The sequence below is a fragment of the Capsella rubella genome, unplaced genomic scaffold (assembly GCF_000375325.1).
Source record: "Capsella rubella cultivar Monte Gargano unplaced genomic scaffold, Caprub1_0 scaffold_3, whole genome shotgun sequence".
Classification (NCBI taxonomy): Eukaryota; Viridiplantae; Streptophyta; class Magnoliopsida; order Brassicales; family Brassicaceae; genus Capsella; species Capsella rubella.
This window is the reverse complement of record NW_006238921.1, coordinates 273,632-298,899: the sequence shown is the minus strand read 5'-3', so window position 1 is coordinate 298,899 and position 25,268 is coordinate 273,632. Positions and strand designations below refer to the sequence as shown.

The following is a 25,268-nucleotide window of genomic DNA, read 5'->3' as shown; positions in this document are numbered from 1 at the left end:
CCATTTTTCTGGATATCATAAATGCTTTAAATTAAAATATTGTATCCATTTAACTATATTGTATATCAATAAAATCACATATCTATTCAAATGATATTAAGCGTTATTATAACTTGAGCCTTATATTAATAATTTGAATTTCAAGACTTTTAAGAATTCTAAATACAGCTTATTCCCAAGGAAACAATCACATTTACTGACCCAAAAGAAGAAGAAACAAAGCAATAGAAGCACACAATAATAATCAAACTCATGGAGATATATTTTTATATCTCTTTAATTAATTAGGAACCCGACACATCTTACGGATCTCCCCAGACTGACCCGTAAGAACTCCGGCCCGACCCATTTTCACCATAGAGACACCAAAGTCATGAAAGAACATCGACCCATGGGTTCTTGCCAGCTGCAAGACATAACCCCTTGTCTTGGAGTTGTCCAATAGAGCAGCATCCGATTGGAAAAGTCCTCTTCTCTTAGCCACTAGCGTGAAGTAGCTCACGTCAAAAGTCTTGAAACTTCCTGGATCCATCTCTAGAGCCGTCGTGGTATCGGTCGGCTTGCACTTCTTCCTGAGGTGAGCGGCGTACTCCGAGTCCAAACTCGGGTCACTGTCTCCTCTTCCGGTGAAGTTGTAAAGCCGGTTTGTCAATAGAGGACAATGTCCCATTCCAATAGTGTGTCCACCTATAGAAAAAAAAAACATGTGTATTTTCCATATATCAATATCACTACCAAAACAAGATTTCTCATTATTCACTTTTTAGACTAACACTTTTACGTACCAGAAAGAATGACTAGATCCTTCTCGTTGAGGCCCTTTGAGCGGAAATCCGTGATAAGCTTGGTGATGTTATCGAAAGGTGATGGCAAGTTGACCTCGTTGATATTGGAAACCCTACCGTCTCTTCTTCCCGTTTCAACTTCCCACGATGGTCCTTCAAGCTACAAATTTACATATTCATAGTAAATTTAGAGAGCTCTTTTTTGTACGTGTATACATGTAGAAATAATTTTGTATTTATGTGAAGATTACTTACTGCAACCATTGCGTCTCTGGCGACAAGTGCCAAGACATCAGAGCAAGAAACAATACCCGGGCACACTTTTTCTAGAGCCGCCTTGGAATCGTCTATGATGCCAAACCCTCGAAGGCTTAGGTTAGGAATCGCACTCTTCTCGGCTTGGTTGTTCGATTTGTCTAACAAAACTGATCCGTCACATCCCTGTTAATTAATTATAAAGATCCACACATTAGATCGACGATAGATGATACAACAAATTAATCATTTTTCTAGGAATCTCACATTGTTAAGCAAACGTGACGTGATGAAAAAATATAAAAGTCATGAGTCACTTCACGCTTTACATAAAACTTACTCGAACGAAGCAGTCGTGGAAGAACATCCTAAGCAAAGGAGCACCAAGTGTAGGGGCTTTCTTCATTGCATCGAACACGACCTTTTTCACAATACCCTCGACTTGTGGGCATGTTTTGCTGTAGAAACCTACTCTCAAGCCTTGCGAAGTGGCTTGAGCAAACAACAGCACTAAGAACAAGCAAGAGACAATTAGTTGCTTAGAAGCGGCCATTTTTTTTTAATTGTCTCTTTAGCTTGTAGCTTTGGACTTTAGTTCTTTGCTAAATTGATGATGAATTGTTGATGAAGATCGAAGTTATTTATAACTCAATTACGTAAGTAGTTTAAACGAAAATTGCAATATTATAAGTGTTTGTGGTTAGAACATTGAAATTAATTAACATAAAAATGTAGTTGACCATCATTGGTCTGCGGTGGAATGCTTGTTGTAATTTTGTTGTTCTTAGTAGCAATCATTGTTTGTATGAATAAAAAGAAGGCAAATTGACAAAAGTCGTACTATATTTGTGTATAGAATATATGTATGTTTGTGTATATAATATCTACGTGTATTTTTCTTCTTCTTATGTATATGGTGTATATATATTGCTACCAGAAAAAACAAATGGCTGCCTAAAATTCTTTTTAAGTAAAAATAAAATACAATTTGGGTTTTAAAAATTGCAAAATTTCGTGTCTTTACGTCACTAAGACAACTACAGTTCCTCTAACAAGAGAAAGACACCTATGGATTGGATGAAGCCAAAACTTAAAAACATTGCATTGATATTACTTAATTGCCTTATAGTTCGGGGAAATTGCTTTGCTAACCGATGGAAGAACTTAATTAAATTTGAGTTTGTATCTTATTAAGTAGATTAATAATATCTTCATACGCAAATATATATATGAATGAATGTTTAATCTTTGGACGTAATCGAAAAACAATTATTTGATCCACCACATGCATGAGGCATCCATGCATTATATAAGTTCCCCTGTAATGTTTCGTGCATGTTCTTCCAATTAGACCAATCATTTGACCGCAACGTTTAACCTTTTAAAACTACCGCCATCATCCATCTGTCAGCATCCTCTAAATTAAAATAAAATAAAATTGTCTTTCACGATGGAATCCAGAAACGCTTATCAACTTGCCAACACATCCACATTGCAACGTTTCATCTTTTTGCTGATGATGATAGTTATTCTTTTGTTATATATATAGACTATTGTTCTATTACCATATACTATAATAAGACAAATCACAGGTTTGTATTAAATCTTATCCAAGAGGAGAGGGTCTGTCTAGTGAGTGGCATGTACAACCCCTTTAGGAGGAAGGTGCAGCTCCTTTCTAGTTCGAGTCCCGTCAGGAGACGGTTTTATTTGACTAAAACATATCATTCCTCCCTTCGGTTTTATTTGATATTGATTTATTACAGACAATTATTACACTTTATACAAATTTCTACTTTTTAAGAAATGCTACCAAACTGTTTCATGATCTACGGTCAAGGGAGGGGGCTGGGCTTAGTAGCGTTTAGAGATACGCGGTACTGAAGTACTACTGTCTCTACCGTCGTCATGGTAGAGCCTCATAATCACAGCCGCGGTTTCTTCAATCGCCTTATTAGTCACATCTGCAACCACGTCCACAACCGCAAGAAAAATTACTAGAGAAATACTGCCTACTTGAAAACCATTTTGTTGCTAACATTGAAAGAAAAAAAGAAAAATAAAAACAGTATTTGAGTAGCAAATGAGAACGGTGTTTAAGTGTTGTTTACCTATCACAGCCCATCCAGGGTTTTCCGCATAAATCCTTGACGCGAAATCCAGTTCTTTCCGAACAAGATCGATCCCTGAATAATTGTTCTCTGCCTCTGTATCTACGCCTAAAGTTTTTACCCTTGTTCTCCTAATTGCTTGCAGTACAACGAGCTGAATCTTCAAAGCGAAAACCTTTCTTGGTTCAACCTCAAAGAGTGTCCTGGGTGGTTCCACGCCCATCACAAACGGTACATTTGCAACTTTGTACCCTTTCTGAGCTATGTAAGTCGACAATGGCGTCTTCCCTGTGCGAGAAACCCCAACTAGAACTATATCAGCCTTGCTTAAGTTTTCGGGCAAAGTCCCATCATCTTGCTTAATGGTAAACTCAATGGCTTCAATCCTTTTGAAATATGCATCATTGAGAGTCTTGACCCTACCAGGTGCTCCACGGGTAAGACCTGATGGAGAAACGCCTAAGTGAGACGCAATCCCTTCGATGATTGGTCCAAGAATATCGACAGAAAGAACACCCCATTGATCGCAGGCTTGTTTTGCAGATTTCGCCATAGAAGGATTCGCCAAAGTGTAGAAACACATTGCCTCTTCCTTTGCCGCCTGCTTGATAATCTCTGCTAGCTTATCCTCATCCTCAACCTAAAAAATCGCCAAGCCAAACCAAAGTCATGACCATTCCCAAACCCCAACAATTTCGGTTTTTAAAAGTCATGTTTGCTCCTATGATCACTAATTGCAACTTCCAGACAATAGAAGCTCAATGGAATATAAAATTTGAAAGACTGTCAACATGGAATTAGCTTATTCTCATCCCCTACGTGACAGTTCCAAAACCTAACTCATCTCAACTCACAAAACCTGACAATTTAGGTACAAGGATCAAAGTTCTAATTTTTTGCTCCAATGATCTATAATTACAAGTCCCTGTTAATAATGTAAAAAACAAAAAAAAAGATTGGTTTTTACCCAGGAGAAGAGATGAGTGTTGACGGAAGACCCACGGTTCACCGAGAAATCTTCGAATTGCCCCAAAGCTGCGTTAACGGAGTGCTCTGCCGTCCACCCTGTCCCGTCGGAAATCAAATAGATAGACTTTCCCGCCGTCGTCTCCACGTCAATTGTTGACGTCTTCTTATCATCCTCCTTCTGTTTGGGTTCCGATGCCTGACGGCAATGCGTGTTATAGATACGGTGAATTGGACGGTCGAGCTTAACACCGGATCGAAGAGCTCTGCCCATGGACCAGCGATTCAATTTGGGACTAATCTTCATCTTCGGAGTCGAAGGGCTCGACGAATCTGTCGGATTAGGAGGTTCGGGATGGCCTGAGACGCCGTGTAGGCTCATCGTCAAAGATGATAGCTCTCTTTTCTTTCCTTTACTTTTCTATGAGCGACGGTTACGATTTCACCTTCTTTCGCCCGCGTTAATTATTTATCCAATTACGGCGGCCCAAACGCATTGTGACCGCTTTGATTGTTTGTTTTAAACGTTCCAAGTTCCAACACTTTTGTTCAGCGTTTTGACATGGGATAATAATAGAATTAACGGAACTATTATTTGGGCTTTAGAAACAGATATAAGGCCTTTTAAAAGCCCAATAATTAAAAAAGGAAAAAAACAGAACTCGTGTCTCGTGGGACCAATATAAGAGCAGCCTCTCGTCGTCCACAACATCGATACCGTGCCGACAAGAAACAAAAGAAAAGAAAAAAAGGTGAAAATTCTTTCTCTCACAATCACGCGAATTCTGTGTTCTTCTTCTTCTCCGTCTCTTTCGTTTGCTCTTCTTCAATCTGTTGTGACTTTTCTCATCAGTTACAGATGCCTTAAGTTAAAAATTCGGGTAAGCTAAGATAGAGAGACACACACACACACTATCGAGTTTTTGTGGTGCCCTGTGGCTTCTCGAAGTTTCCGATTGTTTGGTTTGGTACTTTGGTTGATTATCGAAGCACTTTCTCTCTTTGGTTACCGTTACTTCATTCAATTATTAATTTAGGGTTATCACTCTGTTCTCTCTGCAATCAGATAAATACCACTTTATAATTTGGATAATGACGCCTAATCGTAGTTATGTGTGTTTCTTGCTGTATAAATCTCAAGGAATCTTCTTTTAAGAATCTGGGTTGTGTTGATTTAGGTATCAATCAGAGAAAACAGAACAATGTATCCTTGTGGTTACGTTGCTGAAGTCACCAACTTGTCTCCTCGAGCCACTGAGAAAGATGTTCACACTTTCTTTTCTCATTGTGGAATCGTCGAGCTTGTCCAGATCACCGGGTAATTTAATAACAACAATGTTTACAGTATACTTTTTTAATATTTTTCATTCTTGGATTCTTGTTTAATGTGTCTCCATGTATTTCAGGTACCAAGGGGATGCGTCAACGGCTTATGTTACCTTCAGAGATGCGTATGCTCTCCATATGGCTGTGTTGCTTAGCGTAAGTCCCTGAAACCTTCCCAATTTTCAAATTATATCCTCGCAGGTAGGTCTTGATTTTAACGTTTTCAGGGAGCTACGATCGTTGATCAAACCGTTTCGATATCAATGTATGGTGTCTATTTACATGAACCTAACCATCTCACACAAGAAGAAGACTATAGTGTAACGGTAACAAAAGCAGAACTTACTAGATTACTTTGGTTACAAGCTAAGTCGTCAATTAGAAGACTCTCAAAATCTCTTTTGTTTTCTTGAGAGGTCAAAAGGCGACTCGTTCAGATGCTTTTGCTTCATCGCCTGGAGAAGTTATAACCGTGGCTCAACAAGTTGTAAAGACAATGATAGCTAAAGGATACGTTCTAAGCAAAGACGCCATCGGTAAAGCCAAAGTGTTGGATGAGTCTCAGGGATTCTCAAGCTTGGTAGCGACCAAATTGGCAGAGATCAGCCATTACCTTGGCCTCACACAGAACATTCAGTCGAGTATGGAACTCGTGAGATCAGCCGACGAGAAATATCATTTCTCTGATTTCACAAAATCCGCAGTTCTTGTCACAGGAACTGCTGCTGTGGCAGCAGCCACCATCACAGGTAAAGCGGCTGCGGCTGCAGCGACTAGTGTGGTGAACAGTCGATACTTTGCTAATGGGGCTTTATGGTTCTCAGATGCTTTGGGCCGGGCTGCAAAAGCTGCGGCCCATATGGGTGGAGGAGGAAGCGGTTGACCTTTGGTCTTCGTTTGAAAACATAATTAAATGTGAGGTTATAACTTTTAAGGGTTGTGACTTGTGACTTGTGAGATAAAAACATCATGAAGAAAGATATTATTAGTAACGTTACATGTCATTACGTGTATGTTTATGAGAAACTATAGAGATACTATATGATAAAATATATATTTGAATTAATTTTATACATGAAGTTGAAAATATATGAATAATAATAATATATGCCTAAGCTTTATTAATACAAAGGATGGGTCCTAGAAACCTCTCTAACTTGATCTTTTCCTCCTCGTCTCTTTCTCTCTCTCTCTCTCTTTCTTTTATATGAGAGGTTGATGAGATCCACAAGAAACTCCACATTCATTTGTCACTGATTTCCAAATTTGTATAAAGCAAAGCCTTTGATCATCACTAGATTTGCTTCAAATTCCATCATATAGGAGCATAATCAGTGATCTATCATTGGAGTTATACTTTATATGTATATACATGTATGTGTTTGATCCAAACGCAGACGCAGACGCAGGATTGAGTTTGGAGATGGCGTTTCCTCAACATGGTTTTATGTTCCAACAACTTCATGAAGACACTAGTCAAGATCAACTTCCTTCCTGTCCTCCTCACCTTTTCAATGGTACTCACTATAGCTCTCTCTCTCTCTATCTATCTTTTTGCATATATAGATAGATTTAAAGTATTCTTGAATTATGTTGTCTTCTTGGTGGATATAGGAGGAGGAAACTACATGATGAACAGATCTATGTCTTTAATGAACGTGCAAGAAGATCATAATCAAACCTTGGATGAGGAGAATCTATCAGACGATGGAGCACATACTATGCTTGGAGAGAAGAAAAAGAGACTGCAGTTAGAGCAAGTTAAGGCATTAGAAAAGAGCTTCGAGCTTGGGAACAAGCTGGAGCCAGAGAGGAAGATACAACTAGCTAAAGCATTAGGGATGCAACCGAGGCAGATCGCGATTTGGTTTCAAAACAGGAGAGCTAGGTGGAAGACTAGACAGCTCGAGAGAGATTATGACTCACTCAAGAAACAGTTTGAGTCTCTTAAATCCGACAATGATTCTCTACTTGCCTACAACAAGAAACTCCTTGCTGAGGTATGTGTTTATATCGTAAAATCTTTAATTCAACTTTCACAGTTCTAATAATTTGATTCTTTTTTTTCAGTTACATGACTAGTTATATAAGTAATAACCAACGTAGAAATGAATTTTACTACTACAAACGGTTTTCTGATTTTTGGCTTGGACTGATACAATTAATCCGGTTTATATGTGTGTGTGAATATGTATAATTGTGGGTGTAAGTAGGATTAGAGTCATTAAATACGGAATGCAATAGATTATTGCTAGGCACATGATCCAACACTATAAGATGTTTGTCAAAAGACAGTAGGTGTTTAGTTTATTAAATAAAGGATTCTTGATCAATATATATGTTAATACATTCCCATATGACTATCAAGTAATGGCATGTGTAGGAAGCACTAAGAAGAATACTTTATAGTTGGACTTTATTATATATCATTTTTGAGTGTTTTAAATGATTTTTATTAATTATCGGAAAGTTAAAGTCGTACGTTAGAAGATTTTTTTCTTAATTTCTAAAGTAAGTAAATTTCGTAAGTTCTGGAGTCTTACAATTAGCAAAATAAGTTAAAACGATAATAAATGAAGGTGTTATATCTTGTTTAAACTATAACTTAACACTTGAATTGTGTGCGATGATCAAAGGTGATGGCTTTGAAGAACAAGGAATGTAATGAAGGAAACATAATAAAGAGAGAAGCAGAAGCCTCATGGAGCAACAATGGAAGCACAGAGAACAGCTCAGACATAAATCTGGAGTTGCCAAGAGAGACAACTACGACACATGTGAACACTATCAAAGACCTTTTCCCTTCATCGATTCGATCATCTGCACATCGTGATGATGACCAGAATCACGAAATAGTTCAAGAAGAAAGCCTTTGTAACATGTTCAATGGCATTGATGAAACGACCTCCTCGGCTGGTTACTGGGCATGGTCTGACCCAAACCACAACCACCACCACCACCAATTCAACTGATGCATCATCCTAAACCTCTTAAGTAAAATCATCATCATCATCTTCACAATCTATCTCTTTGAATTTGACTCTTTGGAATCATTGCTACTCTTTTTATATTTAAATTGTTCATTTTGTTTTCTTTGGGGTTTGTACTTTGTAGAGCATTGGTGCATGTATAGTGCGAAAATTTGTTGTTGCATTAATTTAATAAATAAAGTAAAATCTTTTTTTCTTTCTATGAGCAAAATACATTTTACTGAGATTAAAAATCATGGTTTCCTCAGCATATATATATTTTATATGGGTTGGTACGAATTAATTAAGAAAAAAAAGATATAAAAGTGAGAAAGATTCATATGCATGTGACTTCGAGTGGGATTCCAGCTCTGTCATTGACGTAACATGATCCATGACTTATATTATAATGCATAGAGTTTTAAAATAGTTTATCTTTGCAAGTTGCAATTTAAATCTCAATCTAATGGAACCATTTGAAAGAAAAAAACCCATGCGTCGACGTACAAACCAAATATTCACGTTCAAGCCAAAACAAAGTGTAAACTCATCCCCTGATCTTCACATATATATTCTTTGTTGGTTTAAAATGTTTGAGTCAAATCTATTCGATGGTTGTGAATTGTTGTTGTGAGCTAACTTTTTAAAATCACTCAGTCAGAGCTATCCTACATTACTTTAAGAAAGAAAAAAAACAATTTTGTCAACCAAATATGTGTCATGGTCACTATCGTATCCCTTCTTCAAATAATTACGTTGAAGATTGGAAAGAATGAAGAGTATTAAAAAGCAGACGTTCCAAAACACAAAGAAGAACAGACCAAAAAGAAGAAAACAAAAGTGGAAACAGTGAGTGTTTGAAAGAGTTCACTCTTCTTTTGGGTTCTTTCTCTTTGAGACGAATCTTGTTCGTCTTTTTTTTCTTTTTCTTTTATAATTAATTTAGTAATTTTTAGAAAGTAAGACTATAGTATTATACATACATGTTATTTAATAGATATCATTCATATCTACTCATAATGCTTTGATATATTTCTGTAACTATTTTTTAAAGATACATTTGTGATCATAACTAAATTTAACAAAATCTTAAAATAAAAGTACCTTCACAGTATTAGTAGTAGTAATACATTCCATTTAATTGTAAATTACAATTGATTTTAAGTATTCAATTGATGCAATTAAATATATGTAAATATGTATACTATATATGGCCTATGGGCAAGTTATTTGCTCCTCTCACTTTTTAAAGCCATTAGTTACTCCATGGTCGATTAATATTGGAAACCTCCTTTCAGAAACGCATCAGAAACCCTAATAGTTAGATTATTAGATATTGTCTTAATTTTTCCCTTTGTTTAATCCCAAGTCCTTGAGAATGGAGTGGATAATGGAAACATATCTCACTTGCTCAGGCGCCTGCTTGATCTTCCTGTTGAACTTCTTGAGTTTTTTCCCGAAACGCTCAAGACTCTTACCAGTCTTACCACTCTTGTAAGCATCCTCGAGCTGAGTGAGCATCGTCTCAGATTTGGTCAACAAAACCACCTCGTTTTCCAAGTTCTTGATGTTCGTTTCTTTTTCTTTCAAGTCCTCCTCGATCAAGTCCTTGGCTTTGTGCAAATCGTTTTCGATTAGGTCTTCGTTGATATTTACCGACTGATCTTTGTTGATATTTACCGACTGATCTTCGTTGATATCTACCGGTTGATGATCAGCCTCTGAGACATGTTGAAAGGCAATAAGGGCGACAACGAGAAGCACAAAGGAGATCTTTCCCATGATTTTTCTATTGATTAATTTTCCCTCAACTTAATTTGAAATAATTTCAAATTATATAGTTTTGTTAAAAGGAAAATATTTCGATGAGAGGAGTAAGTTCGTGTGTTTATTTCCTTGAGCATTTATAGTTTTGTCTCTGCGTAAAAATAGTATTGTAAAATGTATCCCATATTTTGATGGTCAACGGTATTGACTCCGTTACTTATTTTTCTTTGGTCACCCACAAAATTCGCAATAACAAAAAAAAAGGGGAAGTCAAAAAATAAAGATTCTTGATTTCTTCTATCTTTAGAGCTTTTTGGTATAACAGCCATGGATGAATCAACTAAATCAATTTATATATGGGAAGCTGAACAATTCAAAGCAAAACTTTCCCAAATAGGCCAAAGGACTCATGAGATAAATATAAACCATGCATGAGATTAAGGTCCTATATATGCAGTTGCCTCAAAGGTTTGCCTATAAGCACTGTGTAGGTCATATATATTTATTGAGAAATATAGGAGCTTGTTATTTTTTCCCTAATATAAAGTAAAATACTATTAGTTTTTTTATTATTACATCTCTAATTAATAAGTTACATAATGTTAGACCGCTGATTATAGTGATAAAGCTGGATTTTGTTTAAAACTCTGTATGGGAAATACAAAACAATAGTATTTTTTAGGGAAACAAAATTACAAAAGTTAAATTCTACAAAACGGTCACTAGTTTAAAAAAAAACAACGGTCATATAGTTGTTACTCGATATAGGGACTAGGGAGTAGTAGTTAATTTGGCATGTGTAATAGGGCGGATTAATTTCCCATATCTTCTAACCTATGAGGCTATGACTAATTGACTATCGAAGATTTTGTCGAGGAGTACATGATTGTGTATTTGTGTTGATCTGTATATTTCATGTTTTGATCTGTAACTCTATGAATTATATTCATATGGGCGATCTTAGTTTTCATTATTTTCTAAATTATTGTTAGTTATTTTTATTTTTTTTGTCAACTTTTGTATCAACAAACTATTATAATTAAAAATCGTATGGGAATATATTACGATATCATGAATAGTAAGTAGTATTAATATTTCATTCAATTGTATTAGATACAACATGATGCAACTAATATATATACCATATATGGGAGAATTATTCGCTCCTCTCACTCGTAAAAGCTAAACTCCATGGCCGAGTTCAAACCTCCTTTTAAAACACATAAAACCCTTAATCACACCCTAATATATATGATTTATTTGATCTTTGTGTGTGTCAATTCCTCCCTCCGTTTAATCCAAAGTCCTTCAAAATCGTTTGGATGATGGATTCAGATTTCTTCTTTTTTGCAGCTGGTGGTGCTGGTGCTTTCTTAAGGTTTATAATCTTGCTGAAGTTTTTGAGTTTCTTCTCGTAAGGCTTTAAGTTCTTGTCCTTTTTGTAAGCATCTCCAAGTTCATTCAACACCACTTCGGATTTGCTCAAAGTTTTCACCTCAGATGTCAAACCTCGAATGTTCATTTTCTTGGCCTTCAACTCTTCCTTGATCCTGGCCTCGGCTTTATGCAAGTCCTTTTCAAATGATTCACCCAAGTTTACCACGTGGCGAGCTTCGTAGGCGTGGAGAAAGGCCATAAGGGCCACAGCGAAAAGCAAGAAGGAGATCTTTGCCATGATTTAGAGCTCAAATCTTCCCCTTAACAAATCAATTTGAAAGTTTAGATTCAAAATAATTTGTTAAAGGCAAAGCGGCGAGAAGAGATGTGAGTTCATTTGTTTTGTTTTTTGGGGTATCTTATACCATTATTTGTGACTAATAATAGTATGTACGTAATTGGTTCCTCAACCTTCTTTGGTTATCCACAAAAATATTTTCTAAAGTCAGGTAATCCAAAATTTTTATATATTAATAGAAATTTACCTATAAAAAACATCAAATTTAACCTTCTACTTTTGGATAATGTATTTCGCGTAAAGGGCTACCACCGAAATAAAAGTTTCTTTCCCCTCATATATTTGAGGCAGCTGGAAGATTAACTTGCCTTCAACTTGAAACAATAATACAATGGCACATAAATCTTTTGTACTGTCAGGCCTAATTGTGGCTCTAGTCATCGCATTGGGATGCAACATCGAGGAAGCTGCAGCGAGAGACGTGAAGCTAGTGAAGCTCCGCGATGTAAAACCCGAGACCCTGAAAAAATTAAAAGGAGAAGAAGAAATAGAAGTCATGAAAGAAGAGTCCAAAAAAAATCTCCTAAAGGAAATTGAGAAGGCCAAGAAGATGCTTGGGGAGCTGAAAACGTTGAAGAAGGAATCAACTGGTGATATGAAAAGCGAATTGAGCTCTCTGGTGAAATGTGAATCGCTGCTTGATGAAATATCAGATTCTCTCAAGAACGGGAAGTACAACACCAACGAAGCAAACATATTCGTTGAGAAAGAATCATTCTTCTACAGAGCATGGAAGGAGAATGCTTATCACTCGGTGGTTCCGGAGAAGGAGAAAGAGTTCATGTCTACCGTTAAACGCATTGTCAAGTTGCTCAAGAAAACTTAGAACCAGAGAATCATCAGCAATATTTAATTACCATAATCATCTAGTAACCTTTTTTTCATTAATTAACAAAATAAAAATCTCGTCACACACACCAGACGCATATCTACATGTATGTATCAATGGTTATGATGATTGTAGTGTAACGAATCTTTTTGTAATTAGTAACTACACTATCTTTGAGCATGTCCAATTTAATCATTAAATATTATATCGTCATCGTCTAACGAATTAGTAGCGCATACTGTATATTCCCATGAAACTGACATTAAACTGACATCATATTTTTAAATGTCATATTTCGATTTTCAAAATTGAAAATATTACGCATAATGAGAATTTTTTTTTTGTTAAACATACATAACAAAACAAATCATATTTGGAAAATTCACGCAAAATAATCATATGTATTTGGAAAAATTATTGAGTATTTAATTTACCTAGTATTTATCCTCTTTACTATGATTACCAAAAATAAATAAATAAAAATAATCGCTGATTTTAGAGAAAATAGTTTTAAATAATAATGCTGAGATCTTCGACAATATCAGCAATATCTTAGCGTAATTGTTTTATTTTGTGTATGATCCACAAACACTTACCTGTGTGTTATTTGTGATTATTTATCTTGGTTGTGCCTTTTTCGTCATTCACGCACATGTTTTAATGATATTGTTAAATATGACCATGATAGATAATTAATTTCAAACATAGCAAATATTAATATAGATTTTTAACGTTTCAGTAAGATTTCGTCACTGAACACTAATCAATCATATCCTCTGCAGTTAAAATTATTATTTGGTATATATATACAAATGCAATGTAATATAAATTTCTTTGGTTTAGGGAATGTACGTTGGAGAGCGATTCTTTTGAATCTAGCTACCATGATATGCTTATTTTGTCAAGTCTTAAAATTTGTTTGTTTTTAATCGATCACCTTAATTCTATGTTTTTAATTGGTATTTCATATTTGCACAAAAAGAAGGAAAAAATGAACGAGCACAATCAAAACATACACAAACAAATTAGAGTTACAAAGTATCCAGCCGTTTCGCATATATTCTTTACACAGAGACTTTTATAATTTTTAAGAATAATTTCCATTTCTTTCCCCATGATTCTTTTTTTGTCAGTTCATATATAAATAAGAGAAATATAGGCCTAGGATACAAAGAGAAAAAAGTAGTAGTGAGCTTTATATATATTTTAGCATGCTTTTCCGACCCGGCAATCCAATGCTCCGGCGTATTTGGTAAGCTTTGAAACCGCGACACCATGTTTGGGCTTTATCATCTGTTGCCTAGAGTGCGAACACTTGAAATGAGGATTTCCAGACTCTCTGAAGTGTGCTCCGTTCAAGAAATAATCTTTCTCGGATCTCCAGTTCCAGTGTTTCCATTCACCTTCTGAAGCGTAATCCCTCTTTGTCACCTATATATATAGGGGCACATGTTTCTATTAGCTTTACAAAAATTAACCTCAAGATTTGATGCACGCCCTACAAATTAATGTTTCGTACCTCTCTGTAATGGGGTTTGTGAGGAGGAGCGATGAAACGGTTTCCATGGCTGAGAATGGTAGGACCTTGGCTACCTCCAATGGCGTAAAGCTCCCAATGAGTGTAGTCGTTGTTGACAACATGGACGAATCCCCATCGGATCCTAGGCATCCTCTGCACAAGTCCTTTACCAAAATGGTTGTAAGCCACTGTGACTTGCATCTTCTTGTCATCCTGGTTGTTGTCTTGTGCACCGAGCAACATCACCTATAGACAAAACCCACAAACATGACATGTTCATTTAATTAGTTAGCTTGAGTTTTCATCAATTATAATTAATTAGGGTTTCCTATGGTGAAAAGCTCACATCGTTGTGATGGGTGAAATGAGAGTTAGAGATGGTGATTGCGGTTGAGCCCATTATAGCGTCAATGAGGCCATCTTGGCATCTGGACATAGAAATGTGGTCAAGCCAAATGTTGGTTGCCCCAAAGATGGAGATCCCATCTCCATCAGCCTGTCCTCTTTGTCCAAAGTGGTTGATCGAATCTCTTATCAACCCGCCACTGCTTTTCACAATGTGATGGATGTGAAGCCCATGGATGATGATATTGTGCACGTACTGTATCGTGATACCCGCACCATATGCGATGTGCACGTTAGAGCCACGAGCATCGATCGTCTTGTGACTAGCAATCATCAGCTCTTGGCTTAACCTAATGCTCATATCGTGCTTGAATATGATCCAGAGCGGTTCTTTTTGTATCACAGCGTGACGTAGTGTCCCAGGTCTAGGGTTCACCGTATCATCGTCTCTGGGGCTCGTGACCACATAGATGCGACCGCGTTTGCCTCCCGTGACCTTGTAACCAAACCCACGGACGCAATGAACGAGCTTCTTGCGACGCTTGGCCCAGTCGGGCTGACAACGCCAGCATTTATCAATGGGGTTGCTTGCGGTGCAAGGTCCCCTTAGCTTGCTCCATTTTCCTCTTCCCCTGCGCTTACCGCTTAGGCTGCGCCTTGTGCTGTTTGTCGGACTAGAAATCATCTCAATGTCTTCCTCTTCCGCAGAATCGACCGCCTTGTCTTCCTCGGTCTCTTCGACATCGGTAGAGTTGCTGAAGATATACACCAAACCAAAAAAACCATTGTATGAGCCCAAATTCCTAAACCTTTTGTGAAGTTTGAACTAGAACAAATCGGGTCGAATGCAAAAACATATAAAACGGGCTTACTCGTAATGACGCTCGTGGAAGTGGTCGACGATATCATAAGGATCAGGATGATAAGCCATAAGGGTATGTTTACGAGCTTCGTTGGCCTTATTTACCCAGTACTCATCGGTCTCGGGAACATTGGCTCGTATGGTCGGAATGAAACTGGCAATACAAATCACACACACTAACTTCAAAAGCCTAGCCGTCTCCATTGAATATGATTACCCCTTTTTTCACACAGAAAACAATTTTTATATTAAATATTTTTTTTCTTAAAGGGGTAATCTTTATATATATATATATATATATTGAAATATATATGGAGAACTGCTAAGCTTTAAACATGGCTTTAGGTGGTTATTTGAGTTTTGGCCTAAAGCCTGTTTATTTTGGGTAGATGAATCGTATTGCGAAGTTTGAGAAACGTCAAGGTTGGTGTTTAAATAATATAATGAAAAGTTGAAAAGAAAAGTTGACTTCTAGCTATATTTAGAAAGTTTGTCCGTTATGTATGGGACGCCACCATATATTACTTGTGGACAGGTTTCTTTGTTTCTTCTTTTCAAGTATTGAATTTGCCCATTTCCCCCCTTGTTTTGTTTCTTTTCTATATTTGGTCTGCCAAGCTTTCCAACTGATTTTAGCAACACAAACAATCACTTTCTAATTCGCATTCATGCATTTTGAAGGCACTGTCCTGTCAGCTAGAATACTAGTTATTGTCAACAAAAAAAGGCATAGTTGTTGTTGACCTAAAAATCTGTATATGAATCAATCAATAATAAATCATGATTTGTCTGGAATTTGAAGTTGTTTTTTTTTGAATCCTAGTAATTTCGTTGACTTACCTCGGAAAGACATTTTTGTAAGTGATCGGTGAGCCTTTAATTTCACGTCGTAATAGTTTATGTTTTGTACTAATCTTGTTTCTTGGAGTAGTTAAATAAGATGAGTGACAATTTAATGGGGAAAAAATTAAACGATTTCCTCATTTTTATGCGAGGTAAGAAAACTGAAGAGGAAAGGAAACGACGCCGCTTAATAGATAGATGATTGATACTGGAGGTCCGGAGGAGATACTAGGAGTATTTTATTTTAGTATTGGTCAGAGGGGAATAAATAAATAGAATGGACGGCTGTGGATAAGGAAAACTGAAGCAGACAGTCTCCATCCTACGGCTCATAGAATTTTGCTTGATTAACAGGAAAAAAAAAACTCTATTCTGAGATTAATCAGGGAAAAATATATTTTTTTTAATAAAATAAAATAAAAATTAGGGTTTTCTATCAAATCTCTTATACTTGGAGAGACGACGCCCCCCACACATCTCCTCCCCCAAGCTCTGTCTCTCTCTCTGTTCCGATTCGAACCTCCTCGAACTTTCTTTCTTCCTTCCACAGAGAAGCAACAATGGTGAAAGGTCCTGGTCTCTACACCGAAATCGGCAAAAAAGCCAGAGGTATTTTATTTTATTCTCTTTCGTTCGTTGAATTGAAACTGTTTGTGCCCTAGACGATCTAATTAGGGTTCCGTTTGTCTATGGCTTCCTGAAATTTCTTATCATTTTATGAATCCTTTGTTCTTCTCTTCGAGACTTTTTTTCATCTAGATGCATGCGTAGATTTCAATCGGAAAGAGAGACTCAAATGTGATGGATTTCGATTATTATCGGTGCTGATATATTGAGTATCTCCCTGTCCCCTTCACTCGTCTTCCCTCGAATTTGGTTTCGATTTGTTCATCGTTGGTCTGCTTTGCTTTGATTGTCAATTTCAATACTGTAATCTCTCTCTCTCCCTCTGTCTCTTATGTTTAGCGTTGTATGTCTAATTGTTGTGTACTTGCAGATCTTCTTTACAGGGATCACAACAGCGACCAGAAATTCAGTATCACCACCTACTCTCCTGCCGGTGTTGTAAGTTTCTTCACTTCTTGTTTTTTTCACTCTCTCTCTGAGATTTTATTTTCTAGATGATTGGTTTGTAATTGAATCGAGTGTGCTTCTACTATTGTCTTACTGATTAGCTTTCAGTTTACGTCTGTGAGATATGTGTTGAAATCAGCATTGCCATTTACTTCTTTCTTTGTAGGCCATCACCTCATCCGGAACTAAGAAAGGTGACCTATTGTTGGGAGATGTAGCTTTTCAATCCAGGCAAAAGAATGTTACTACTGATTTCAAAGTTTGCACTGATTCTACCGTAAGTACATACCTCTACCCAATGTCATCTCCTTTTCTTTTTTTTTTCTTTTTGTAATTTGAGTTATAGTTTCCTCTTTGTTTGCTGGATTACTCACCTTATAATTTTGTGTGTTTTGGTTTCAGGTCCTGATCACTGCCACGGTTGATGAGGCTGCACCCGGACTGAAGTCAATCTTCAGCTTCAAGGCTCCTGACCAAAATTCTGGCAAGGTATTGTGTTGTGATAACTACACAAACATTTGTCTTTGCATAGTTTTCAGGCTTCATCAGTTGAGAGTTAGCTTCACGTTTTTTATCCTGTTTCATCTTTTGACCAGATTGAGCTGCAATACTTGCATGACTACGCTGGTATCAGCACTAGCATGGGATTGACTCAGAACCCAACTGTCAACTTCTCTGGTGTTATTGGCACCAATGTCTTGGCTGTTGGTACAGATGTTTCATTTGACACCAAGTCTGGAAATTTCACCAAGATCAATGCTGGTTTAAGCTTCACCAAGGATGACCTAATTGCCTCCCTTACCGTGTAAGTGATTTTTAGTGCGACATTTGGATTAAATAAGGTTTTCTCATTGATTTCTTCTAATACCCTTATATTTTTCTGCTTGTTAGGAATGAGAAAGGCGATCTATTGAATGCGTCGTACTATCACATTGTGAACCCGCTTTTCAACACCGCGGTTGGAGCAGAAGTGAGCCACAAGTTCTCTAGCAAAGACAACACCATAACTGTGGGAACACAGCACTCGCTTGACCCCTTGACCTCTGTGAAAGCACGTGTCAATAGTGCGGGCATTGCCAGTGCACTCATTCAACATGAGTGGAGGCCCAAGTCATTCTTCACAATCTCCGGAGAAGTCGACACAAAGGCCATTGACAAGAATGCTAGAGTTGGATTGGCCCTCGCACTCAAGCCTTGAAACTGAGATGGAAGAAGAAGTTGCTATAGCTTTTTAACTAGTTTCTTTCTACGTTCTGTTTTGCTCTGCTTGGCTCATGGCTACTACTGATCTTTCCCATTTTCTTGTTGGATTGTAGAAGAATAAAACTTTGAAAAAGGATCATCTTGAGATGGATGTGGTGAAACCCTTAAAAAAAAATCTCTTTTGTTTCTCTTTTAATTTCTCTTTTAATTTCTCTATCACTCGGTTCAGCTACAGCTTCAGCCTCCAGGTATGAAAACTGCGCACAGATGGTTATGTGCGTCAAGTAAGTGGACCAGAGAGTTGAATGAGATGGGCTTCGTTTCAGGCCCACGCGTTTTGTCGATAAGGTAAAACTTGGTAGTAGCCGCAAAGTCCACCGGACTCGATGATTTGATTTTTCTCTCGCAAGTCGCAAAGTGAAAATTTATGGTATAAAATATTAAGATACATACAAGTACAGAGGATATCGGATACAAGCGTTTGTTGTAGTCACACAAAACGAAAGAGATAGGGGTACAAGATGACAAATCACAATCAGCACACCGTTACATTAATTAACTTTAAAAAGATACAATACAGACAAGAAGACGAAGACAAATTTGACTTGAGTATGTTCTGTCGTCTACTAGGCATTGTTGGCCTGTAATAATCCATTTCGTATCTGCGTTGCCACGTCAGAAACTGCGCCGGGACCGTGAGGGATAAACACCGCCGAGGATTTGGAGGTTGCTCCGATATCTCTCATTGTGTCAAAGTACTGAGTCATCATCACCATGTCCAACACATCTTTCGCTGACGTCCCTGGCACGTTTCCGGCGAACCCTAGAACACTGTCTCTCAGACCGTCCACGATCGCTTGCCTCTGTCGAGCGATTCCGAGCCCCGACAGGTACTTCGACTCAGCTTCACCTTCTGCTCTCTTGATCTGAATGATTTTCTCAGCCTCTGCTTTTTCATTCGCAGCCACTCTCATCCTCGCCGCTGCAACAATCATTTTGTTTTTGGAGATTTTAAAACCAAATACTAACTAAAAAAGTATTCAACAGGGTTTTCAGATTTGGGGACTTACCGGCGTTGATTTCGTTCATGGCACGTTTAACCTGTTGATCAGGCTCGATGTCGATGATTAGGGTTTGAAGGATCTCATAACCATAAGCAGTCATGGCTTTGTCTAGCTCTTCTTCCACTGATTTGGCGATCTCATTCTTCTGCTCGAACACATCGTCCAAGTTCAGTTTTGGAACACATGCTCTGATCACTGAGACCCCAGAAACAAGACAAGAATCAATCATTTGACCGGAAAAATATTTATCACTTTCCTAGACAACAACTTATAATAATACTCTGTATCGAGAAGGACAAAGAAGAAGATACCATCAAAGACGTAGGCTTTGATTTGGGTGTTTGGGTTGCTGAGTCTGTAAAAAGCATCACTTGCCTTGTCAACCAAGACCCTGTATTGTATGGATGCAACCACTGTCACAAACACATTGTCCTGTTTCAGAGTCAAAAGATGAATTAAATTAGAAGAGGAAGGAGATTTGTAAATTACAAATGTGTGTTTAGAAATATGTTACTTACCTTAGTTTTGGTTTCACATTGAACATCGAGTTGCTGGAGACGGAGAGTTAGCGTACCGGCGACGTAATCACCGATGACCCAGGGAACAAACTGGAGACCTGGATTAAGAACTTTTTGGAATTTGCCAAACCTCTCCTTGATCGCCACATCCGATTGCTTCACAAGCACGCAACAGAAAAGATTCCCCATTAAAATCTTACAAACAAGTAAGAATTGAAGATTCTATATGTTTCAGCCTCTTTTATCTTTGCCTTTGTCTCTCTTTCTCTCTGTGTGTAAGTTTGTGGAATAGAGGAAAGTCGCAGGAGGGGTATCTATATAGATAAGATGAAGAAGATGATCATGCCAAGATGTCATGTAATAACATTCCTCGGAAATTTCCTTTTTAATTATAAGATATTCAGTTGTGTGACATTTTCATCCAAGGGTTGAGTACTATTATTATATCTTGGAGATTATTAAACTTGATAGATACTTCTTTTTGGTTAGATTTATACTTGGGTTTAAAGCAAAAATAAAATGTCCTTTTATATGTCATTTTGCAATGTAAGAGACTAGAGAGGGAGATTAACATTTATTTGAAAAGTCAAAGAAAATGTCACAATTGAACAATTATTAAGATATGCCAATACAAAAACTAACAATGTGGTCTCTTCTATTATATAGCTGTTATTCGTATGGTTTCTTGATAATTAAAAATTAAAAAGATTGTTGTTATATTATAATATATAGTATTTTGTTTGAATATCATTAAGTTGTATTTGTTGGGAAAAGGTGGAGGGGATTACCCAACTTTTGGATGGATTGGATACTTGGAAGTTGGAACGGTCCATTAATCTTTAATAGTTGAACTTGAATGTATTACTACTAGTATGTATGTAATGTTTTAAACTAGTATTTGATAAAAGTTTAAGCAAGAAATATTCAAATCAAACAAAATTCGACAAAAAGTAAGCAAATTAATTGTTTTTTTTTTTGATCAAATTAATTGTTTAAACTATACATACTATAAGTTCTTTTGAAATAAAAGTCGTTGGTCCTTGCGGCTCGCATGAAAATGGATCTTTTTCCCAGTTTTGAGAAATTGAATAATAATTTTCACGTATGGAAAGTTGTCATAATGACATGTTTCTTGTTTCTTGTATTTTAATAATTCGATTGTCTATGTGAAGGGACAAAGTAGATAAGTCCAAAAAAAACTCATAAAGAGGATACAAATTCAAACTTTCAAAGCAAAAATGTCACCTAAACATTTTCCAATACTTTTGTTGATTGATACATCGTAGGTATCTTATTATACTAGTAGTAGTAGTAGTAGTCGTAATTGATAAGATAGATGTTGCGTATTGGTGAAGCGACTGTGAAAAGTGAAAACGACTTGTAATTGTAAATAATAATAATACATAAAAACAATTTATACAATAGACGAAGAAACATAACGCCACAAAAGGTAAATAGACGTACGTACAACTTTGGGATCGATCGTCTTCGGAACAAATCTTTTAAAAATTGCCTTTCCTTAAAATCATCATCCGGTTAAGAATATCTTCTAGATCGGTTTTTTACATCTGTTAAAAATAAAGACGTTTGCTTGAGAGTGCAAGTGCAATATATAATCTAAGTAGTTGCACCTTTAGGCTTAGGAGACGGAATCTGATGACGATAAGGTGAGGAACCAGCTTGGCCATGAGGACTGGACAGAGTCCGAAACACTGGTTGCCCGTTTCTTGACCCGAATCCACGACCCGACCCAGACCCTGACACAGCTTTCAAACGTTCTGCTTGCATAGTCTGGAAGTAGTAAGACGTGCTAGCCATGTCCTTGAGATGTGGGAGAGGCTTCAGGACTTCCACCACTTCACTCATTTTCGGTCTTATTTTGGAGTCACGGCTTAGGCACTGTGCTGCAAGCTGCGTCACTTTTTGGGCCCCTTTCACGGAGAAATGACCCTCAAGCCTCGGATCAAGTAGCCGGTAGAATCTTCTTTTGTCCAGCAGATGTGGTCTCGCCCATTCAACCAGGTTGTGTTCACCATTTGGTCGGTTTTTGTCCATAGATCTTCTACCAGTCAGCATTTCAAGAAGAACCACACCAAAACTGTAAACATCGCTTTTTGATGTCAAGTGGCCTAAGGAGTAAAAAAGAGGACAGTAGTTATACATACAATCTCAAAGTAAACAAAACTGATGCCCGTTTCACCATGGTACCACTTTGCATCAACAAAAGAAAATTAATGAACATTTTGATGTATATGTATCAAATGGGCCGTGTCCAACTCAGTTTCTAACTTTCTATAGTCAACCATACAGAGAAGGAATAAGCAGAGGAGTGAATGAAATGCAAAACCGAAACAAGACTTACCAGTCATTACATACTCGGGAGCAGCGTAACCATAGGTGCCCATGACTCGAGTAGACACATGGGTTTTGCCTTCATCAGGAGCATCTTTGGCAAGACCAAAATCTGATAATTTAGCATTGTAGTCCTGAAATTGGGAAATGGTTAGACTTTATAGGCAACGAAACAGACGTACATATATAGATGTTGATTTAGAGGAGAGGAAAACATACTGCATCCAATAAAATATTTGAGGTTTTGAAATCTCGATAAATGACCGGTTTTAGAGCTTCTTCGTGAAGGAAACTGAGACCCTTTGCAGCACCTAATGCAATCTTCATTCGAATTGACCATGGAAGAGGCAACGACCCTTCAATAGGAAGCACAAGTTAGTTCACAAAGAAAAGATTTAACATCAATTATAACTGAGAAGATAAATCATACAAAAGCATTATGCCCTTTTATACACACTTTATACACCAAAGAATCTTAAAACTAGAACAATGGATTTATTGATTCGTGGTTTAATATAATCAAGCAATATAAACAATCTAATTGCACTAGGTACCAATGTTCCAACTTTAGCTATATAGAGTCTAGGGTTCCAACTTTAGCTATATAGAGTCTAAAGGTTCCAACTTTTCCAATATGGAGCAGAAACATCTTTAAACTTGTTCCAAATCGAAAACATAAAAAAGGAAAGAATTTAACATGCGGGAAAAGAATATAAGGTTTTCCTTACTTCTGAAAAGGTGATTCTCCAAACTTCCTCGGGGCATAAACTCATAAACCAGCAGCCTTTGATCATCTTCGATACAGTAACCCACCAGTTTAACAAGATTGGGATGGAGAAGATTACCGAGATAATTAATCTCAGCCTGCAAACACACATACAGGAACCTTTAGTTGTAAGCTCAGTTTTAACAGTTATGGAAAAAAAAAACAGAAGGAAAGATCTTACAAGCCACTCTTTATGACCCTGAAGTCCATCAGGATTTAAGGTTTTGACAGCGACAGTGAGGCCAGTGCCAGGCTTAACAGGAGCAGTTCCGTTCTCCTCGACCCACCCTTTAAAGACACAACCAAACCCACCTTCTCCGAGAAGACTTTCGGGTCTGAAATTTCTAGTTGCCAGCTTGAGATCAATGAAAGTAAACTTCTTAAGGTGAGAATAGATCTTAAGTTCTTCACTGATCATTGGAGTGGACAAAGAGCTTTCTGCATTGCTAGTAGTAGTTGTAGAAGAGACAGGGCCAACCGGTTGATCATTTGATTTCACAGTAGCGGACTTACTTCCCTCTGTTAAGCAAAACAAAAAAAAGTCAATACAAAACCATCCGATAGTCCTTGCTACAAATCTCAAGAAGGCAACATGACTAGAGCTTCAAAGCAAAAGGAGAAGGAATCAATTTCAAATTGGTTTAGCTGAAATCCTCAAAGTTAGGTGAACCAACCACAAAGACATTTCAGGTTCTGCTGTAAGTTTGTCAAATGGGGGAAAAAACCCTAGGTGGGAAACATAAGTCATGTGACAAATATAGAAACAAGAATCCACAAAAGTTAAGAAGATATAATGTGAAAGGAAAGGTTTTTATGAACTCAACGGCACTGAAAAACCTACAAGGAGCTGGAATTGCAGAAAGAGAGAAAAGAATAGGGGGGGGGGGGATACCAGTGGTTGAAGAGAGACAGAGAGAGCTATCAACGTCTGATGTAGAAGGCACGCAACAAACCATAAACCTAAATTTGACCCAACAGCCATTTGGTTCATCACATTGACTGTTCCTGACATTGTTGGCGTTCTTCTTCTTCCTCCTCCTCTTCTTCTTCTTGTCGCTCTCATTAGCTTTCTCCGATTGCCAATTCTCCATAACTTTGATAGAATCTAAATCCATCTCTCCCCCTCCCCAAAAACCAGTGATACTCGAGAAAGACGACAACAACAACAACAAAAAGGACGGAACTTGATCAGACCAGGAAACAAGAACAGAAACCCTACAAAATCCAAGCGAATTAGAGAGAGAGGGAGAGAGAGAGAGAGAGCAATCCCAGTTCTTGTTGTTGTAGTAAGATTCACTTGTAGGAAAGAAAAAAGAAAGGAAGAAAGGAGGGGAGGGGAGGTGGCGTAACTTTAGTCAAAAAGGGAATTGATGTCTGTGGAGAGATGTGCAGAGAGAGAGAGAGAAGAAGAAGAGACGGGCAGCTAAGCGGGCAAGAGAGAGAGAGAGAGAGTTAGCAAACAAACACATGCCCCATTCTCTCTCTCTCTCTCTCAACAACAACAGTTACAAAACGCATATTTCGTATCCCCACCCTCTTTTTTTTCTTTCCTTTCTCCATTATTCCTCAAAGTAATTAATTATTCACGGACATTTATTCCTATTGTTAATTTTCTTACATATAATAATCATTATTCTTAATTTTGTTCTTTTACAATCAATTTCTTACCAAAAATTATATCACATTTATTACTTTTTCTTCATGTTTTTAGATTTTACCAAATAAAAACAAGTAGAAAATCTATTGAGATTCTACAGAGATGATTATGATGTAACATTTAATTTATCTGTGCTTCTTTCGAAAAGAAGCTCCTCCCTAATCACATTGCTTTTATTTTCACTTTCTTCTTTTTCGATACAAGTGAAACTTAAACATTTTTTGATTTTTGTTAATTAGTTTTTACGGAAAATGACAAAATCATTATATTGTTTTCTTAAAAAATTCGGTGATTGGGCAAAACAATTCCCATCTCTCTATAT

The 25,268-nt window shown here is 37.2% G+C and overlaps 11 protein-coding genes across 13 annotated transcripts; 4 read left to right on the top strand and 7 right to left on the bottom strand.

Moving 5' to 3' along the window:
• Window positions 1–103: 103 nt before the first annotated feature.
• Window positions 104–1,636, bottom strand: LOC17890723 (peroxidase 27). The gene is made up of 4 exons (XM_006299892.2): window positions 1,381–1,636; window positions 1,041–1,226; window positions 786–945; window positions 104–687 (listed from the first exon to the last, which is right to left on the bottom strand). Exons 1-4 carry the CDS (start codon window positions 1,591–1,593, stop codon window positions 281–283), a joined length of 966 nt encoding a protein of 321 aa, XP_006299954.2. The 5' UTR covers window positions 1,594–1,636; the 3' UTR covers window positions 104–280.
• Window positions 1,637–2,715: 1,079 nt separating this feature from the next.
• On the bottom strand, window positions 2,716–4,588 carry LOC17892435 (pyruvate, phosphate dikinase regulatory protein 2). Its single transcript, XM_006297861.2, has 3 exons — window positions 4,119–4,588; window positions 3,152–3,791; window positions 2,716–3,004 (listed from the first exon to the last, which is right to left on the bottom strand). Exons 1-3 carry the CDS (start codon window positions 4,497–4,499, stop codon window positions 2,895–2,897), a joined length of 1,131 nt encoding a protein of 376 aa, XP_006297923.1. The 5' UTR covers window positions 4,500–4,588; the 3' UTR covers window positions 2,716–2,894.
• A 294-nt stretch (window positions 4,589–4,882) lies between these two features.
• LOC17891267 (binding partner of ACD11 1) lies at window positions 4,883–6,518 on the top strand. 3 transcript variants are annotated; one of them, XM_023786565.1, is made up of 5 exons: window positions 4,883–4,998; window positions 5,296–5,435; window positions 5,524–5,599; window positions 5,671–5,769; window positions 5,868–6,518. In XM_023786565.1, the coding sequence occupies exons 2-5, from the start codon at window positions 5,320–5,322 to the stop codon at window positions 6,324–6,326; spliced, it is 750 nt and encodes a 249-aa protein (XP_023642333.1). In that variant the 5' UTR covers window positions 4,883–4,998; window positions 5,296–5,319; the 3' UTR covers window positions 6,327–6,518. The 3 variants fall into 3 exon arrangements, with proteins under 3 accessions (XP_023642333.1, XP_023642335.1, XP_023642334.1); XM_023786567.1 differs by having other exon boundaries at window positions 4,996–5,085; XM_023786566.1 differs by lacking the exon at window positions 4,883–4,998 and adding an exon at window positions 5,014–5,155.
• Window positions 6,519–6,590: 72 nt separating this feature from the next.
• LOC111831627 (homeobox-leucine zipper protein ATHB-20) lies at window positions 6,591–8,629 on the top strand. The gene is made up of 3 exons (XM_023786564.1): window positions 6,591–6,960; window positions 7,058–7,443; window positions 8,080–8,629. The coding sequence occupies exons 1-3, from the start codon at window positions 6,816–6,818 to the stop codon at window positions 8,413–8,415; spliced, it is 867 nt and encodes a 288-aa protein (XP_023642332.1). The 5' UTR covers window positions 6,591–6,815; the 3' UTR covers window positions 8,416–8,629.
• Window positions 8,630–9,433: 804 nt separating this feature from the next.
• LOC17891228 lies at window positions 9,434–10,274 on the bottom strand. The gene has a single exon (XM_006299467.2). It carries the CDS (start codon window positions 10,192–10,194, stop codon window positions 9,754–9,756), a length of 441 nt encoding a protein of 146 aa, XP_006299529.1. The 5' UTR covers window positions 10,195–10,274; the 3' UTR covers window positions 9,434–9,753.
• A 963-nt stretch (window positions 10,275–11,237) lies between these two features.
• LOC17892786 lies at window positions 11,238–11,941 on the bottom strand. The gene has a single exon (XM_006299160.2). It carries the CDS (start codon window positions 11,852–11,854, stop codon window positions 11,456–11,458), a length of 399 nt encoding a protein of 132 aa, XP_006299222.1. The 5' UTR covers window positions 11,855–11,941; the 3' UTR covers window positions 11,238–11,455.
• Window positions 11,942–12,243: 302 nt separating this feature from the next.
• Window positions 12,244–12,947, top strand: LOC17891651. The gene has a single exon (XM_006299526.2). It carries the CDS (start codon window positions 12,246–12,248, stop codon window positions 12,738–12,740), a length of 495 nt encoding a protein of 164 aa, XP_006299588.1. The 5' UTR covers window positions 12,244–12,245; the 3' UTR covers window positions 12,741–12,947.
• Window positions 12,948–13,768: 821 nt separating this feature from the next.
• On the bottom strand, window positions 13,769–15,852 carry LOC17893880 (probable pectate lyase 7). The gene is made up of 4 exons (XM_006299876.2): window positions 15,480–15,852; window positions 14,609–15,362; window positions 14,263–14,508; window positions 13,769–14,174 (listed from the first exon to the last, which is right to left on the bottom strand). The coding sequence occupies exons 1-4, from the start codon at window positions 15,671–15,673 to the stop codon at window positions 13,950–13,952; spliced, it is 1,419 nt and encodes a 472-aa protein (XP_006299938.1). The 5' UTR covers window positions 15,674–15,852; the 3' UTR covers window positions 13,769–13,949.
• A 908-nt stretch (window positions 15,853–16,760) lies between these two features.
• On the top strand, window positions 16,761–18,785 carry LOC17893716 (mitochondrial outer membrane protein porin 1). Its single transcript, XM_006298123.2, has 6 exons — window positions 16,761–16,921; window positions 17,310–17,377; window positions 17,553–17,663; window positions 17,789–17,875; window positions 17,983–18,191; window positions 18,278–18,785. The coding sequence occupies exons 1-6, from the start codon at window positions 16,873–16,875 to the stop codon at window positions 18,582–18,584; spliced, it is 831 nt and encodes a 276-aa protein (XP_006298185.2). The 5' UTR covers window positions 16,761–16,872; the 3' UTR covers window positions 18,585–18,785.
• Window positions 18,786–18,999: 214 nt separating this feature from the next.
• Window positions 19,000–20,521, bottom strand: LOC17891200 (hypersensitive-induced response protein 3). The gene is made up of 4 exons (XM_006298203.2): window positions 20,172–20,521; window positions 19,965–20,085; window positions 19,660–19,848; window positions 19,000–19,571 (listed from the first exon to the last, which is right to left on the bottom strand). The coding sequence occupies exons 1-4, from the start codon at window positions 20,358–20,360 to the stop codon at window positions 19,216–19,218; spliced, it is 855 nt and encodes a 284-aa protein (XP_006298265.1). The 5' UTR covers window positions 20,361–20,521; the 3' UTR covers window positions 19,000–19,215.
• Window positions 20,522–21,569: 1,048 nt separating this feature from the next.
• LOC17891247 (receptor-like serine/threonine-protein kinase At3g01300) lies at window positions 21,570–24,727 on the bottom strand. The gene is made up of 6 exons (XM_006297463.2): window positions 24,182–24,727; window positions 23,471–23,808; window positions 23,252–23,387; window positions 22,743–22,879; window positions 22,534–22,657; window positions 21,570–22,300 (listed from the first exon to the last, which is right to left on the bottom strand). Exons 1-6 carry the CDS (start codon window positions 24,402–24,404, stop codon window positions 21,789–21,791), a joined length of 1,470 nt encoding a protein of 489 aa, XP_006297525.1. The 5' UTR covers window positions 24,405–24,727; the 3' UTR covers window positions 21,570–21,788.
• Window positions 24,728–25,268: the final 541 nt, after the last annotated feature.